Raw genomic sequence first — 18,174 nt, 5'->3', positions numbered from 1 at the left:
GTGGTTGTGAAGTTCCTCAACTTTCAGAACGCAGTATTGCATGCGTTTTTCAACAGTCACGCTGCTAACATTCAGAAATAGACAGAAAACCCTAATTTGGAGTTTTGATTGTATGCTGTGAACTTGGACAAATGCCATCAGCTGATTTGAGGTAATGCGTGTGATTATGGATATGTCAGATCCTGCACTTAGATGTTGAAGACAACATCTCAGAAAGATGAAGCATCCAAACAGGCTTATATTTTAATCATATTTGAGTTCTTAAGCTTGCAGAGTATGTTCCATATTCATGAAGTCAGTGTGTATATTCTCTGAAGAGTAGGGGCATGCTTTAGAGTGGGATTAAGTGTCTTAGTACTCACTTTACTAGAGGGGGCAATAATGGGTATATTGCCAAATTTCATTCATGCCAAGTTATGGTTCTTTTCAAAATCAGATGCAACCTTATACTTGTGTTCATGAGGCTGTCAGAATGTCATAAAATAGGTTCCTTTGTGAGATAGTACAGTATATCACAAAACATATCCTATTCTCAGCAGGACACATGTTATTCTTAGCAGGACTTGGCCCCATACACCAAACAACATCCGTAACAGATTCCAGACATAGAAAACCGAGACTGTGGACAAATGTTGATTTTTGAAAGGAAAACACAGTTTGCTGATTTCGATCTGCCCCAAAAGAACATGATGACTGACTTTGATCACTGTTGAAGACGCATTCCTTACATTCCTTTAACACTTATTGTAACCTACTTTCTTCACATTGCATTGCTAATCTCTACATGAGGATTGGTTTAGTAGCCTGCTATATGTGTTTGTTGAGAGTCCCAAACCTAAATTGGTGTGTAGCATTAACGGTCGATCCCAGGAAACCATTTGATTTATTAGATTCAGGAAACCAGCCCGCCTGTCTCAGTGAAAGCATCTTGTGGGAGACAGAATCAACTAACAAATGGATCAAATTCAATACATACTCCCCATCAATGCATGCTAATGAGAATGATGTCCTGCTAATTGCCAACATGTGTGCTTCAAAGAAGTTAATGTGCCTCTTTTCTGTTTTCTTGGCTCTTGCAGATGTTAACGAATGCGAGAAAGAACCGTGTAAAAATGGGGGCATCTGCACAGATCTGGTTGCCAACTACTCTTGTGAATGCCCTGGGGAGTACATGGGAAGGAACTGCCAATACAGTAAGTGCTGTGTCTTTCATGATCACCCTTGCCTGGCTCTTCTGCGTACAACTGATGACGTTGGTAGCTTGTGCTGGCAAACAGGGCAAGAACATTATTTTATTTCGTGAGGACTTTAGAACGATCCCATTATACCTATCTCCATCTCTCTATCCATCTTTCTGTATCTAAATCCCCAAGCGTCTTTGTATGTGTGCTGTGGAGATTGTTGTCAGGATTCAGGGTTGTTCAAGATGAGACTGACTTTGACAAAAGCTCCTACATGATTGCAGACAATCAATGAGGAAGATGTTGCAAGAGACACACACACATGCATACATATTCTTAACCTTACCCAGACATCACCAGACATATTCCCTGTGTAGGAACAGGCACAATCTCTTATAGTTACAGCAATGTGCTAGTTTTGAGTAGTCTGGTGGGAGCTGAACTGAATATTTTATAACTCAGACATTGGAGCAACTTGTGGCACCGTCTAGCAGAGATTTTGTAAAAGAGAGGGAAAAGATGTTGCCAGAGAATGTACAATATGCAGTCAAGTACAGCTGCGGTGGTTAAGTATTAAAGATGTCATTGAAAACGATAAGTCCATACACATTTGTGCATATAATTTACCTGTAGAGTGCAATCTTCTATTATTGGATCCATATCTTACAGTATGATCATATAGTACATCATGTCACAATGTGTGGCTATGAGGAATGTTTGGGCTTTAGTTTGATACATCTTGCCATGACATCACAACCGACACATGGATAAACCACTCACCCAAAAAATGTATGACAAAGTCTTTCCCAGAAAGGTCATACTGAAGCATAGTTAATGCTTTCCTGGAAGAAGACTAATAATTTCCTTCATTTCCTGTCTCTTATTTTGTGGCAAGTCAAATAAGTGAAGTCACTCATTAACAATTATCCGGCATATCCCCCTTAGCATTGCTTATTCATAGCAACCCCTTCATATCAGTTATCAGAACACAGTTATGCAACCACAGTTATGAGTTCAGAGATGAGTACCTACTTATTTGATAAGCATCAATATTGGAAATATGGCACCACAGTTGATACCATTTCCACCAGTAATGTTTGGTCTCTTTGACGCATTCAGAGCTCAGTTCTGATTTCTGATCAGTATTTTTTTTATTTTGAATGATTACGCACTGATTCAGGAGCAGACAAAATTACTTTTTTTAACAGGCAAGGGTTGGGAGCCTTGAACTGTTTTTCAACCTGGCTTCTGTGCTTCACCACAGCCGTTGCTGTGAAGAAAGTTGTTTGAGGGATTAATTGAAGTCTGCACATGCCAGATAGCAGAGTCCTTTTCCAACAGAGGGAAATATCACTACAAAGTGCCTCCGCATTTACAGTCTGTAAACAATTTAATCTAGATATGCTCCAGAAAATCATCATAATGTCCTTATGTTTGTATTTTGTAAAGGCCCCAAGTGTGAAGGTTCTTTTTTACCTTATCATCATGACATTTTCAATGTCTGAACAATTTCTATGGAGCAATAACTTTTGTGTTGTAGAACATTGTTCTTGTGCACTGCAACCCATTGAAATTGGAAATAAATGTCATTGTTGCTATAGATATTTTGTCTGAATAATGGTTGGCAGTAGAAAACTCAAACAATGTCTGTGAACTGTTTCATAAAACACATCATGGAAATCCATGGAAAGTTCGATTTTACCATCTAATACCATGTCAAGTCCTGAACAATTCTGGTATTGTGATACACAGGAGGCTGCTGAGGGGAGAACGGCTCATAATAATGGCCGGAACGGCGCAAATGTAATAGCATCAAACACGTGGAAACCATGTATTTCATGTATTTGATACCCTACCACTAATTCCGCTCCAGCCATTGCCACAAGCCCGTTCTCCACAATTAATGTGCCACCAACCTCCTGTGATTGTGAAGCATGCTGAAAGGAAATCCAGAACAAACTGTTTGAAATGCATATAATGCATGTGAATATACCAATCCATAAATCAGTGGCAAAACACAAGGGCTTGTAATTCTAAATCTATCAGGCAATCTTCATCTGTTGAAAAGTAATTATTGGAAATGAACAGTGATACTTGTCTGCGATTTGACAGCACACATTTACTCATGCCAATGTCATGGGGCAACCAGAGTGTCAGCCAATGTATTCCTTCAACCCGACCACGGCAGCTTTCATCGAGTTCAAACCCTGTCTTTGATTTGGATGAAAACTGGAGATCAGACGAAGACTGGAGGTAGACAAAGACCTACTAAATGCTAGTCAGAGCTGTATGGAGGAGAGAGAAAGTAGCCTACTCTAGATGGTTATTTGCTTATTTCCATGGCTGCACAGAATGAGAGGACTGCTCACTGTCTCTCATCATCTTCAAAAGTGGCTTGTTTTTCCAAACCCTGGAGCTTATTGGCTCAAAGTAACCTTGTTTGTTAGTTTGGCCATTTCTGGATATTGAGTCCGGTTTATTCTCACTGTTAGCACCCTGCTGTGATTGTCTCTGTGTAGCCTCAGGCTAATAGCTATATCACCAAGCAACTGTTACTGCCTCTAAATATTTTTGGGGATGTCTTGAGTGTGTCATTCAATAGGGCCAGGGGTGGTTTATCTCAAGCAAAATGAGTGTAAGTGAGTTAAAGGACTGCCATGAGGATTGGTAAGAGTTCAGTATGGACTTAATCACGCTAGTGAATGCCCACTGGTATAGTGTGTGTACATGCATAGGTGTGTGTGTGTTTCTGTGTGTGTGTACATCAAGTCAGTGGGTATTCACAGTAAATGAGTAAAACATAATTCTGTGTGTGTGCAATCTTTCTTTTTACGAATCCACATATCAGAATGTGTTTGCTATTCTCTCCCCATTCCTCCAGTCTTTCTTCTCCTGAGTATTTGTTGCAATTACGTTCATTTCAGTGTGGCTCTAATTTGTTGCTGCTGTAGGTAGGCCTTGTGGGAGATGGATTCAGCTGTCACATGATAGCGACGGTGACATTAGTGACGTGTGCTGTCGGAGGGGCTGATGTATGCACAGGGGGCAGCAGGCCGAGGCCTAGGGCTGCCAACCACAGCTGCTCTGCTCTGACGGATGCACGGCTGGCAGACAGCTCATTAAAGATGCGCCTTCATCCCGACAAGGTGATCATTGTCACAGAGTTGCGTTAGTGTTGTTATAGTGTTGCTTCTACAGGATTGATAAAGTGTTAGAGCATTTGCTAAGGCTTAGTTGCTACAGTGTTTTTCAGTGTTATAGAATGGCTTCCCTGGCAATAGAGTTGGGGAGTGGGATGGAGCGGTAAACTGAACTAGATTTCTGGACAGGCATTATATGATAAGGACATGGTTCAATGTACATGATGCTGCTAGAGATTCCCTGACAAGAGTGTTTTACATATGTACCCTTTCAAAACAAATTGAATGTCCTTGATTGAGTGATTGTGTGGTAGGAGAGAGCAATAGATAGGTAGTGAGACTTTCGAACAAACTGTTTAGCATTTATGTTTACAGGTGTAAACTATGTTTAGTCAAGAAGATACTTTGTCATATAGTGTATGTGGACACCTGCTCATTGAACATCTCATTCCAAAATCATAGGCATTAATATGGAGTTCATCCCCCGTTTGTTGCTATAACAGCCTCCACTCTTCTGGGAAGGCTTTCCACTAGATGTTGGAACATTGCTGTGGGAACTTGCTTCCATTCAGCCACAAGAGCATTTATGAGGTCGGGCACTAATGTTGGGCAATTAGGCCTGGCTCGCAGTCGGCGTTCCAATTTATCCCAAAGGTGTTCGAAGGGGTTGAGGTCAGGTCTCTGTTCAGGCCAGTCAAGTTCTTCCACACTGATCTCGACCAAAAATGTCTGTATGGACCTCACTTTGTGCACAGAGGCATTGTAATGCTGGAACAGGAAAGGACCTTCCCCAAACTGTTGCCACAAAGTTTGAATCACAGAATTGTCTAGAATGTTACTGTATGTTGTAGCGTTAAGATTTCCCTTCACTTGAACTAAGGAGCCTGAACAATGAAAAACAGCCCTAGACCATTATTCATCCTCCACCAAGCTTTACGGTTGGCACTATGCATTCGGGCAGGTAGTCTTCTCCTGGCATTGGCCAAACCCAGATTCGTCTGTCGGACTGCCACTGCTTCAGAGTCCAATGGCTGCGAGCTTCACACCACTCCAGCTGACTCTTGGCTTTGCGCATGGTGATCTTAGGCTTGTGTACGGCTGCTCGGCCATGGAAACCCATTTCATGAAGCTCACGACGAACAGTTATCATACTGACGTTGCTTCCAGAGGCAGTTTGGAACTTGGTAGCAAGTGTTGCAACCGAGGACAGGCGATTTGTACGCGCTGAGCTTCAGCACTCAGTGGTCCCGTTCTGTGAGCTTTTGTGGCCAACCACTTCGCGGCTGAGCCATTGTTGTTCCTAGACGTTTCGACTTCACAAAAACAGCACTTACAGTTAACCGGGGCAGCTCTAGCATGGTTGAAATTTGACAAACTGACTTGTTAGAAAAGTGTCATCTACGACGGCGCCACGTTGAAAGTCACTGTAAGGCCATTCTACTGCCAATGTTTCTCTATGGAGATTTCATGGATGTGTGCTCGATATTATACACCTGTAAGCAACGGGTGTGGCTGAAATTGCTGAATCCACTCATTTAAATAGGTGTAAACATATACGTGTATATATATAGTTTAGTTCGCATCAAGCATCACACCAATTTACCGTTGTACTTTGAAAATATCACACAAATGAATGATATGGTGTTGATAAATGGTTGCACGGATTTTTCTCAGTGTAGCTTCATGACAAACACACAGTATACCTTAAAATATTCAATGTCAGATATGACAAAGTGCCCTATTATAATCAAAACATTAGATAAGTTAAATTGTGCATCTGTGGTCACAAAACTGACTCTGATATCCAGTATTGAAATGGCATTTAAATTAGATTTCTCATGATTACATTGCATGTAACTTACATTAGCTATACATTAGGACTAATAACAAATTCCAGGTGCCGATATTAAGTCATACAATGAGGGAAAATCAGAGTACGAGAAGTCAGAAATGCAATAATGAAAGAAATAAGCCTCATAAAACAAGTTATTTGTAGTGAAGATGAAATAACAAAATAAAGAGAGTGACGAGAAAAAAAACAAGGCATATTGTTTTGACATTATTGAACTCTGAGTCAGGAACGCAGCTCCGGAAAAGAATCAATCCTTGTGAAAACTCATCATGAAAATACAGTAGGTGTCATAAGTTTATCCTGTGATGTGCTTTTCTTTGATTCCACCCAAACCGTATTTTGATTGAGGAATGAAAGGATGAAGAAAAATACAGAATTCTATTATATTCTCTGGTCTGGCATAACACGATTTAGATGGTTTCTGCCAAGTACCACCGAAAGGCAGCCTTTGGTAAACATTAGTATTCATTGCCAACCTGCAAATGGAATTGGGATTATATGTCAACACAATGGTACTATGGCAATGCTTAGCCATCACTTTAATACTAATGTTTGATAAGACAGCAAATATATTTCTTCTCCCCAAAGAAAGTTGGGTTATTTTGAAACAACCCTTTTCCATCAATATTTTTCTGATAGTAGAAGCAGAGGACCAGGCAAAGCTGACAAGAGCAAAGATGTAGGTTGAGATTCCAGACTTAAGCAAGCACAAAGGCCTTTTGGGGAGACAGACATCTCCCACTTGCCACTATACTCATATCTGCTTTTACAATGAATTGACATTCTGGCGGGCCAGGTGAAGTTCTTAACATAGTGCAACTAATATACAGCAGGTAGAGATATGACCATATTGTACATAATATACTGTCTTCTCAGATGTTTGAGGATGAGTGCAATACAGACATGGCTGCTGTCCTCAAGGCTGCAACACACACACACACACTCCCTTAGGACAATCCTCGGACATCACCGGCACCCTGCTCGCCCAGCTACGTTGTTACAGCAGCTGGATCTGCTCTTGGTGTTGTTTTTAAATGTTGCCATTGTGTCTCCCAATGTGTTGTCACATGGTGAGAGTGGTCTCCTTGCTTTCCAGGCTACACAGGTTCACAGTGTTTGCCCAAAAGGTGAAGGTCACATCACAAACTTTGATGACTGGTGCTGCAGGCTAACCCTGTGGGGTAGTGTTTCGTGACACATCCTATTGGCTAGGGGAAGCACTGCCCAAGGCTAGTCTTCTAAAAAGTGGACAGTTTTGTCAACATGCTGACCAAAGTCAGTAGACATCAGTTAGGCATACTTACTGTGACCAATTTAGTATATCTTATCTCACGTAAGTGTTAAACTAAGATACACTGCTCAAAAAAATAAAGGGAACACTTAAACAACACAATGTAACTCCAAGACAATCACACTTCTGTGAAATCAAACTGTCCACTTAGGAAGCAACACTGATTGACAATACATTTCACATGCTGTTGTGCAAATGGAATAGACAACAGGTGGAAATTATAGACAATAAGCAAGACACCCCCAATAAAGGAGTGGTTCTGCAGGTGGAGACCACTTCTCAGTTCCTATGCTTCCTGGCTGATGTTTTGGTCACTTTTGAATGCTGGCGGTGCTTTCACTCTAGTGGTAGCATGAGACGGAGTCTACAACCCACACAAGTGGCTCAGGTAGTGCAGCTTATCCAGGATGGCACATCAATGCGAGCTGTGGCAAGAAGGTTTGCTGTGTCTGTCAGCGTAGTGTCCAGAGCATGGAGGCGCTACCAGGAGACAGGCCAGTACATCAGGAGACGTGGAGGAGGCCGTAGGAGGGCAACAACCCAGCAGCAGGACCGCTACCTCCGCCTTTGCAAGGAGGAACAGGAGGAGCACTGCCAGAGCCCTGCAAAATGACCTCCAGCAGGCCACAAATGTGCATGTGTCTGCTCAAACGGTCAGAAACAGACTCCATGAGGGTGGTATGAGGGCCCGACGTCCACAGGTGGGGGTTGTGCTTACAGCCCAACACCGTGCAGGACGTTTGGCATTTGCCAGAGAACACCAATATTGGCAAAATCGCCACTGGCGCCCTGTGCTCTTCACAGATGAAAGCAGGTTCACACTGGTCTGAAGACGCCATGGAGAACGTTCTGCTGCCTGCAACATCCTCCAGCATGACCGGTTTGGCGGTGGGTCAGTCATGGTGTGGGATGGCATTTCTTTGGGGGGCCGCACAGCCCTCCATGTGCTCGCCAGAGGTAGCCTGACTGCCATTAGGTACCGAGATGAGATCCTCAGACCCCTTGTGAGACCATATGCTTGTGCGGTTGGCCCTGGGTTCCTCCTAATGCAAGACAATGCTAGACCTCATGTGGCTGGAGTGTGTCAGCAGTTCCTGCAAGAGGAAGGCATTGATGCTATGGACTGGCCCGCCCGTTCCCCAGACCTGAATCCAATTGAGCACATCTGGGACATCATGTCTCGCTCCATCCACCAACGCCACGTTGCACCACAGACTGTCCAGGAGTTGGCGGATGCTTTAGTCCAGGTCTGGGAGGAGATCCCTCAGGAGACCCTCCGCCACCTCATCAGGAGCATGCCCAGGCGTTGTAGGGAGGTCATACAGGCACGTGGAGGCCACACACACTACTGAGCCTCATTTTGACTTGTTTTAAGGACATTACATCAAAGTTGGATCAGTCTGTAGTGTGGTTTTCCACTTTAATTTTGAGTGTGACTCCAAATCCAGACCTCCATGGGTTGATAAATTGGATTTCCATTGATTATTTTTGTGTGGTTTTGTTGTCAGTACATTCAACTATGTAAAGAAAAAATGGATTTAGTAAGATTATTTCTTTCATTCAGATCTAGGATGTGTTTTAGTGTTCCCTTTATTTTTTTGAGCAGTGTATATTGTTGTGTGTCATAAACTGTCTGCATGCTATGACAGAAGCTGGGGTTTGGATGGTTTGGGTCCGTGGGTGGCCTGGCGGTTGGGAACGTTGGACCGGTGGCCGAGAGGTCGCTAGTTCGGGTCCCCAATTTGGTTGGGTGGGGATCTGTCGATTTGCCTTTGAGCGGGGCGCTTGACCCTGATTGCTCATGTGGGTCGCTCAGGATGGGGTTGTCTGTTAAATGACTGGAAGTAAATGTTGAGGGGCTTCACTGCAGGTGCAATGTGTGTTTTAAAATTCAATAAAAATAAATCAATAAATAGAACATTTGATGACTAAGTCGGGCAGTATTTGCTGTTGATGTGCATAGTCCTTTTTAAACATCAGAGACTCACATTGCTCTGATATAATATCCAGCTCAGTTTTAAATGATCTCCTAACTGCAATAGAAGTTCCGAGAATACTAGCTACTGTGGCCAACTATTGGCAGCAGAACATCTGAAGAGAGAAGACCGCTTTGGAATAAATATCCGCACCAAGCTTTTCTAGGGTAGATAGAACAACTAAATCAGTCAACAACATTGTTTTAGCCACTAATAATGGACTGTATCTGGCATAGGCAAAGATAAAAAAAAATAAGAAAAAGGTTAACCTTATATGTTACCTGTTGAATGGAAAAAGCTGGAATACTTTCTAATTAGTACAAATTAAAACAATGTTTCATTGTTTCTTTGTTATTAGCCACTCAGGCAACAATATTTTTAACCCTGTGACTTCCTTTAAAAATGCAAACGTTTAAGTGTGGTTTCTCCCAAGTCCATGTGATATTCATGTTGGTCATGCCTGCATGAAAACGTATGTGTTAGCCAGAGAGGGATGGGTGTTTAGGGGATGCTTAGTTGTTGCTAGCTTTTAACTTACCCAGGTTTACAAATTTATCCTCAATCAGAAGTGCTATGTCAGTTAAAGAATACTTATCTGTAATTATATGCAATTATGTGAAGTGGGTGCCTGATGGAAAGTATTCATTACAAACTAAGCATACGAAGCAGGTCTGAAAGCACAAGACACCTTTATGCTTGAGCCTAGCTCAACGTCAACGACATGCTGGTTTGTTCGCCTAAGGAGAGTGCCATAGTTAGCTACTCAGCAGTGTGTTTGCCCAGCGAGGCTGTTAGTTGGGAACGCTCAAGGACGTTGTTTACAGGGGCCTAAAATATGCTTTGCAAAGCAGTGTCATAACAGCCTTGTTAATGCCCCACTGAGCAAAACACTCTAATGGCATTAAAATTACATTTTGTTTGTCACATGCTTCGTAAACAACAGGTGAAGACTAACAGTGAAATTCTTACTTACAGGCCCCTTCCAACATTGCAGAAAGAAAAATGGAAAAAAAATAGAATGATATCACGAGGAATACATACACAATGAGTAACAATAACTTGGTTATATACACGGGGTACCTATACAGAGTCGATGTGCAGGGGTATGAGGTAATTGAGGTAGATGTGTACAAGTGGGTAGGGGTAAAGTGACTAGGCAACGGGATAGCTAATAAGCAGTGGCAGCAGCATAGGTGATGAGTCAAAAGAGTTAGTGCAAAGGTGGGTACAGAGGAAGCTGTGGAAGAGGAAGCTGCCCCCTTTTACCTTTTCAAGTCCTCACAGTGGTCCTCTTAACCTGAAACACAAGGGTGGATGGTTGAGATGCAGCTCATTGAATTGGTCTATTTTGAAAAGAGAATGACATTTTGTTTTTATTCGGTAAGTCAGAAGATTGTCAATCTCGTATTATCTACTTGCATTGACTTTATAAAGTGTCCATAATTTGTTGTGGAGTTGAAATGAATGAAGACTCATGTCTATAGCACAACTACTTTTCTCCAGATAGCACCAATAGATCCAAAAACGGACAGTTATTATTGCTACATGGTCATTCCAAATCCTTCCATTCCCATGGATATCAGATATCACTCTAATTGACCACAGCGTGAGGTAGGTGAAATCTAATAAACTGTTGTGTGATTTGAGAACAAACCAGATGTCTTTGCACACAGACTAGCTATTATAGTAAGTCTTATCTAGGATAGTAGGTGCTAAACACCTGCCATTTGAGGGCTGTTGTGCAGCTATCAAAACAATTGCTGTTAATGCTTCCACTTAAAAGTACTGATGGAAGAGCAGCCAGAATTTGCCATATCTTGGCAAAAGGTTACTCACTGGGATGGGCATGTGACATATCTACCTCTCTTTATAATGAGACTTTCTAGGAATTGTTTGATTATGGTAAATTACACCATTGACAAGGTGCACATTATAGCGGGGGCACAACAAAAATAAGCACTCCAAGTTCAGCACAAAAGGCCTTTTATCTTTGAAGGCTTTGGCAGAGTTTCAAATCCACAAATGTGGCTGTTAAAAGGCTGCTATTGTAACTGGAGATGCTGCTTAGCAGTTCCTAAGTAGGAAGAAATAAGGCCTGGAAAAAAAGTTGAGTGCTCTGAAAAGGATTTTAACACTTTGGATGATTTCATTAGAGCCGTATTTGTGTCATGCCTCTCCACTTTAGCTCTGCAGCCTTGAAGGTAAAAACTGTTGCAGTCTGTTGACTGTGTTGATTATGTTGTCCAGACAGAATAGTCGGAGCTCCTTTGGAGCCAGTTTGAGGGCCCTCTTTTTGGTGGAGGACTTGGAGAAAAGACCCATGGCTCCTGTGCATGTGGATGGCCCTGTAATCACGGGCTGCGATGAGAGAGGGCTGTGTCATAGTGGAAACATTGAGGATGTCTTGGCTATGAACTGGAGCAGCGAGAAAAGTTTGACGAACACAAGTCAAAGTGACCTGTCTCTTAACGACATCAAGGACAGGATTTCCGTGAGAGAGAGCAGCAATAAAGATATAATTTCAGTTAGCGGAGGGAAAGACACAGTGTCAATGATTGAGACTCTGCCTGATGTAACGGAGGGGAGCCCAACCAAGGAATACATCTTGTTCATCTCTGAGACAGAGATGGACTACAACAGAAAATCATGGACAGAGGAAGGAACAATGAAAAGCAGCACTGTTGTAGAGAACCGGACTGTGGATGATGAGATTAGTCTGATGAAGAAAGAATGCTGCCCCTTTGGTACACAGCTATACATATCTGTCTTGTTGCATATAGTAATATGTATGTCTGTAACTCACTGGACAGATATGTGTGAAAAGTATGGTTGCATACATATTTCATCCTTCATCTAACCTCATACATATGTCTGTCCTCTCAGAATGCTCTGGACCACTGGGCATGGAGGGGGGCATCATCTCCAACCAGCAGATAACAGCCTCGTCCACCCACCGTGCTCTGTTCGGCCTGCAGAAATGGTACCCCTACTTTGCCCGGCTCAACAAGAAGGGCCTGGTCAACGCCTGGACGGCTGCCGAGAACGACAGATGGCCCTGGATCCAGGTAAGACAGACACCGGCCGGGAGACACGAGTCACTCAGGTTACTAGACAGAGATGAATGTGTCCACAAAAAACGTCGCACCAGAGAGAATGTTGATCTGATAAGAGTGTGTACATCTGAATATTGGCGTCAATGCAGTATTAACTGGAGTTTAGGAAGTTGTGAATTATCACTCACTGTCTGAAATGTATCTGTTTGGAGAGTTGAAGGGACTTTGGTCCTAATTGAGGTCCTTTACAGTTAATTAGTGTTTCAGTTGACTGATTGGGTTAACTGGCTAATTAAACTGAACACTGGACAAAAAAGCTGTTGGTTCTGCTCCTGTGTGTATTACCAGTGATGTTACGTTTGATACCAGAGCTCCGAGGTATGCGTCGAAATCGCTACGCAGCTAACTTCAAAGCAGTGTGCAGATGTGGGTATCGCTTTTCAGAAGTACGTCATCAATGACGTCCAAAGCTTCGTTTGATCACGTGCTTTTTCAAACCATGTGTTACAAAATGCAAGATCCCACAGATTTTGCTGTGGTGCTGGTGCTTTCTTCAATTCCAAGCTGCTTTCAAACACTGACCTCTACTGCACACCGTACATTACAAATATAGGTAGGATGTTGTTCAAAAAGTTTCACCTGACCGGTAGCTTAGCAGGTAGAGTAAGGAACTATGGAACATTCAGGGACGTGACGGTATGTGGTCGATTCGCTATGAAAGCACGCTATTTCGAAGTTTTTTTTATGTGAAATGACACTTTCTGCACTATTGTTCAAATATTTTGTTTTATTTAGTATAGTATAATAAGCTTCTGTCTTTAGCATCCTAAATAATGCCATAGCTTCAGTTTTTGAAAAATATTCAACTTGAATGCAAAAAAGGGAAAGGTGATGTAAGCTGCGAACCTGGTATTCCAACTGATTATAGCCTACTAAAGCCAACAACTTACCGCTGCACCACAGTTTTGCTTAAAACAGTGGAGAAAAAAAACCGTCTCTAATCAAACGCTGCTATTTATGGCTGACCAGCAGATGTGCCTTGTGAACAAATAATGAAGCTCAGAGAAATGAAACGTTTTTCAGTACAATTAAGTGAGCGCACCGTCTTCAGAAAGCCTCAGTTTCCCATCACTATGTATTACCAGTGGGGTTGCTAGAGTGAATCACAGCACGTATGTGATACACCTCTGAAGTTTTTAGTAAAATACAAATACATACCCTTCACTCAGACATACACACTTCTCCAACGTTTGTCTCAGAGGGGCCAGTTCAGAAATCTCCACTCTTCAAAAAAAAAAAAGCTGCTACAACCTAAAAGGGTTTATTTGGCTGTCCCCATAGGAGAACGCTTTGGATAACCCTTTTTGGATCCAGGTAGAACACTTTTTGGTTCTGAACCTGGTATTCCAACTGATTGTAGGCTACTAAAGCCAACAACTTACTGCTGCACCACAGAGTTTTACTTAGTTTTGCTTTTTTATAAGAGTGTAAGGGTCTGTTTAGTTGGAATTGTATTAGCAACAATGGGTACATTACACTGTGGGGATATTGAAAGCAGTTAGTGATAGGAACTCCCATTGTCTCTTACACAATAGAACTGTGCTATATATTTTTTCACCTGTTATTTCAAATCAAATCAGTTCGTGTGATACCTTGTGCCGTTGGCTCTGGAACCCAGTGTAAATCTTTCCGGGGAATCTCTGACATTGAGCACATAAATGAGGACCCGAAGATGGTGTGATGAAATTGAATTAGGCCCGAAGTACAGTGAGAGGCTGTAACTGGCAACACTGTGTTCATTCCTAACAGGTTAAACAACAAACACTATCAGGGGTTGCTCACAGAAACAGAGCCAGGCGGAAGAGAGAGAGGCGGAAGACAGAGAGAGAGAACGTGTCAAAGAGCAAGAGGAGGGGAGGGTGTAGAGAAAGAATGATCCAACTACATCATCTGAGGGGAGAGGCAGAGTGAGAGAAGACAGAGACATGTGGAAGGGAAAGGTGAGAGAAACAGAGAGCAAGAGAAAAGCAACCAAGTGCGTGTAGTGTATAAGGAAAATCAGATATGAATCACTGAGGCGGTTTGGTTGGCTTTAATGACGCCACGTGGGATGATGATGTGGATTCTGGGAGCGCTCTGGGTTTCAGGAGAGGGACTTCTTGGTAATTGGGACGTGAGTAGAGAGGTATAGACTTCTCTCAGCGCTATGGAGTTTTAGGCTCGTGGACGGTGTGTTCTGAAAGTGTGTGTGTGAGTGCCTGTGTATGTGCTTGTTTTCTCATCTGAAATCAGTTTGAGGGTTAGAGCTAGCAGCCCTGTCGTTGTTCAGGTATAACACCCCTGCTCTGCGTGTCTGTCTGTTCCTCATGTGGATCTATAGTTCTCAATACTTCCTGGCTCTGCCCCCAGCCCTGTAATACTGAAGACCAAATCAATCATTCAGACAATGTCATACTTTTAATAATACTGAAATAGCGTACATGTACCCTACAGTATGTGTGGCTATACACTTCCATGACATAGACTGACTAGGTGAATCCAGGTGAAAGCTATGATCCCTTATTGACGTCACTTACTAAATCCACTTCATCAGTGTAGATGAAGGGGAGGAAACAGGTTAAATGATTTTTAAGCCTTGAGACAATTGACACATGGATTGTATATGTGTACCATTCAGAGGGTGAATGGGCCAGACAAAAAATATAAGTGCCATTGAACAGTTATGGTAGTATGTGCCAGGCGCACCGGTTTGAGTGTGTCAAGAACTGAAACGCTGCTGGGTTTTTCACACTCAACAGTTTCCCGTGTGTATGAAGAATGGTCCACCACCCAAAGGACATCCAGCGAACTTGACACAACTGTGGGAGGCATTGGAGTCAACATGGGCAAGCATCCCTGTGGAACGCTCAATACCTTGTAGTCAATGCCCCGACGAATGAGGCTGTTCTGAGGCCAAAGGTCGTGCAAATCAATATTAGGAAGGTGTTCCTAATGTTTCATGCCCTCAGTGTATCTTGAAGTACAATAGTTAACGTAGGTGCAGCAAAAACTCTTACTGGGATTATCATATCTCATTATAGTATGAACAAATGTGAACAACAACAATTAAATGAAGTATTAATATGATCAGTCATGTTTACAGTTCAGTGCTGACTTCCTCTACACACTAAGATTTAAACTACTGCCTAGAAACAGCGTTCACATTCTCAACATGAGGTGTCTACTAAGTCAGCTGGACTAATCAGCCTGGCATGAAAGCGTGTTCTTAATTCTGACAGGAACACAGTACTTTCTGACTCTGAAGACTGTGTGCCGGAATTACTACAGCCTGTGTGAATGACGCAGTGTCAGCGCTAAGGGTGAATTAATCAAATTATACAATTGAATAATATATATCAATATACACGTAGGACCTAATATAGACCCCCCCCTAAAAAAAATGGCCTACTTTTTTTTAAGTAGGCCATTACCACTTTAAGAATAATAAAAAATATTGATATTGAATAATTTTTACATTCTAAAATATGTGAGAATAATTTGGACATTGCCTGACTTAGATTGGATGCATGCATGCCAATTTCTCTGTAGCCTATATTGCCGACGCAGGCACACATAATAAAGCCATGAATAGCGGTAGCCTTAATCTCACCTTTTGAATCTCAGCATCGCTCTCTCACAAAAACTGAACAAAAATGTAATCTCATATTATTATAAGGGAGCGGGAATTGGCTACAATAATTATAAGAACTTTTCAAGCACCAAATTGAGGAAATGTTCTGAGTTTCAAGGTAGACCTATTCCAGTACTTGAATTTCTCAACTCCAAATTGAAGTTTGAATAGACTACTTCAGACCCCTTGTTTTGTTTCAAGTTGCAGGTGTAACATGGAAGACAAATTATTTGTCATGTCATTTCAGTACCAGATAATATTGTAAATAAGCCTCCAAGGCTTTGAATTTTTTTTGCCATTATATCCTAAATAATTAATAGGAATAGTAGTGGGTTTTGTGCAATAGTCTATCTTACACAATTGCACACACTAAACTTGGTGTCCGATCCGAGGCACACAAACATAAGAGAACATGAACATTACCTTGATGCTTTCTCTGTTAAATCTAACGAGACTCTGCTGTAAAGCAAGCAGACAACAACAGGTGATCAACCTCAATTCTCTAGGATTATTAGATCCAATATGGATCCAGGCACAATTGTCTTCACGAATGGAAATTTCTCGGGAACCCCTTTATTTTCCAGTACTTGGTCTGTTGTTGCATTGCATTTGCTGTCACAACATCTGTTCATCACTTGACTGTCATTCAGAAAATGTCTTTGTGGATCAGATGATAATGTGTGAAAATATAAACTGCAAAAAAAAGAAACGACCCTGTCTTTCGAAGATAATTCGTAAAAATCCAAATAACTTCACAGATCTTCATTGTAAAGGGTTTAAACACTGTTTCCCATGCTTGTTCAATGAACCATAAACAATTAATGAACATGCACCTGTGGAACGGTCGTTAAGATACTAACAGCTTACAGATGGTAGGCAATTAAGGTCACAGTTATGACAACGTAGGACACTAAAAGAGGCCTTTCTACTGACTCTGAAAAACACCAAAAGAAAGATGACCAGGGTCCCTGCTCATCTGCGTGAATGTGCCTTAGGCATGCTGCAAGGAGGCATGAGGACTGCAGATGTGGCCAGGGCAATAAATTGCAATGTCCGTACTGTGAGACGCCTAAGACAGGGCTACAGGGAGACAGGACGGACAGCTGATCGTCCTCGCAATGGCAGACCACGTGTAACAACACCTGCACAGGATCGGTACAGCGGAACATCTCACCTGCGGGACAGGTACAGGATGGCAACCATAACTGCCCGAGTTACACCTCCATCAGTGTTCAGACTGTCTTATAGGCCTGTTGTAAGGCAGGTCCTCACCAGACATCACCGGCAACAATGTCGCCTATGGGCACAAACCCACCGTCGCTGGACCAGACAGGACTGGCAAAAAGTGCTCTTCACTGACGAGTCGCGGTTTTGTCTCACCAGGGGTGATGGTCAAATTCATCATCGATGAAATGAGCATTACACCGAGGCCTGTACTCTGGAGTTGGATCGATTTGGAGGTGGAGGGTCTGTCATGGTCTGTCACAGCATCATCAGACTGAGCTTGTTGTCATTGCAGGCAATCTCAACGCTGTGCGTTACAGGGAAGACATCCTCCTCCTCATGTGGTACCCTTCCTGCAGACTCATCCTGACATGACCCTCCAGCATGACAATGCCACCGGCACGTCTGGGACCTGTTGGATCGGAGAGTGAGGGCTAGGGCCATTCCCCACAGAAATGTCTGGGAACTTGGAGGAAGAGTGGGGTAACATATCACAGCAAGAACTGGTAAATCTGGTGCAGTCCATGAGCAGGAGATGCACTGCAGTACTTACTGCAGCTGGTGGCCACACCAGATACTGACTGTTACTTTTGATTTTGACCCCCCCCCCTTGTTCAGAGACACATTATTCCATTTCTGTTAGTCGCATATTTGTGGAACTTGTTCAGTTTATGTCTTAGTTGTTGAATCTTGTTATGTTCGTAGAAATATTTACACATGTTAAGTTTGCTGAAAATAAACGCAGTTGACAGTGAGAAGTCGTTTCTTTTTTTACTGATCAGTACTG

The 18,174-nt window shown here is 42.4% G+C and overlaps 1 protein-coding gene across 3 annotated transcripts in view; it reads left to right on the top strand.

The window, feature by feature from the left end:
- The window catches only part of LOC115199761 (EGF-like repeat and discoidin I-like domain-containing protein 3), a 301,549-nt gene that overhangs the window by 195,479 nt on the left and 87,896 nt on the right, over positions 1 to 18,174 (top strand). For all 3 annotated transcript variants that reach the window (XM_029762172.1, XM_029762171.1, XM_029762170.1), the window contains 2 exons: positions 1,080 to 1,193; positions 12,324 to 12,505. In XM_029762172.1, coding sequence (XP_029618032.1) covers positions 1,080 to 1,193; positions 12,324 to 12,505 — 296 coding nt within the window. The remainder of the gene's footprint in view (positions 1 to 1,079; positions 1,194 to 12,323; positions 12,506 to 18,174) is intronic.

Source organism: Salmo trutta, chromosome 9 (assembly GCF_901001165.1).
Source record: "Salmo trutta chromosome 9, fSalTru1.1, whole genome shotgun sequence".
Taxonomy (NCBI): Eukaryota; Metazoa; Chordata; class Actinopteri; order Salmoniformes; family Salmonidae; genus Salmo; species Salmo trutta.
Note: the sequence above shows the minus strand (reverse complement) of the source record. Positions and strands in the feature narration are given on the sequence as shown.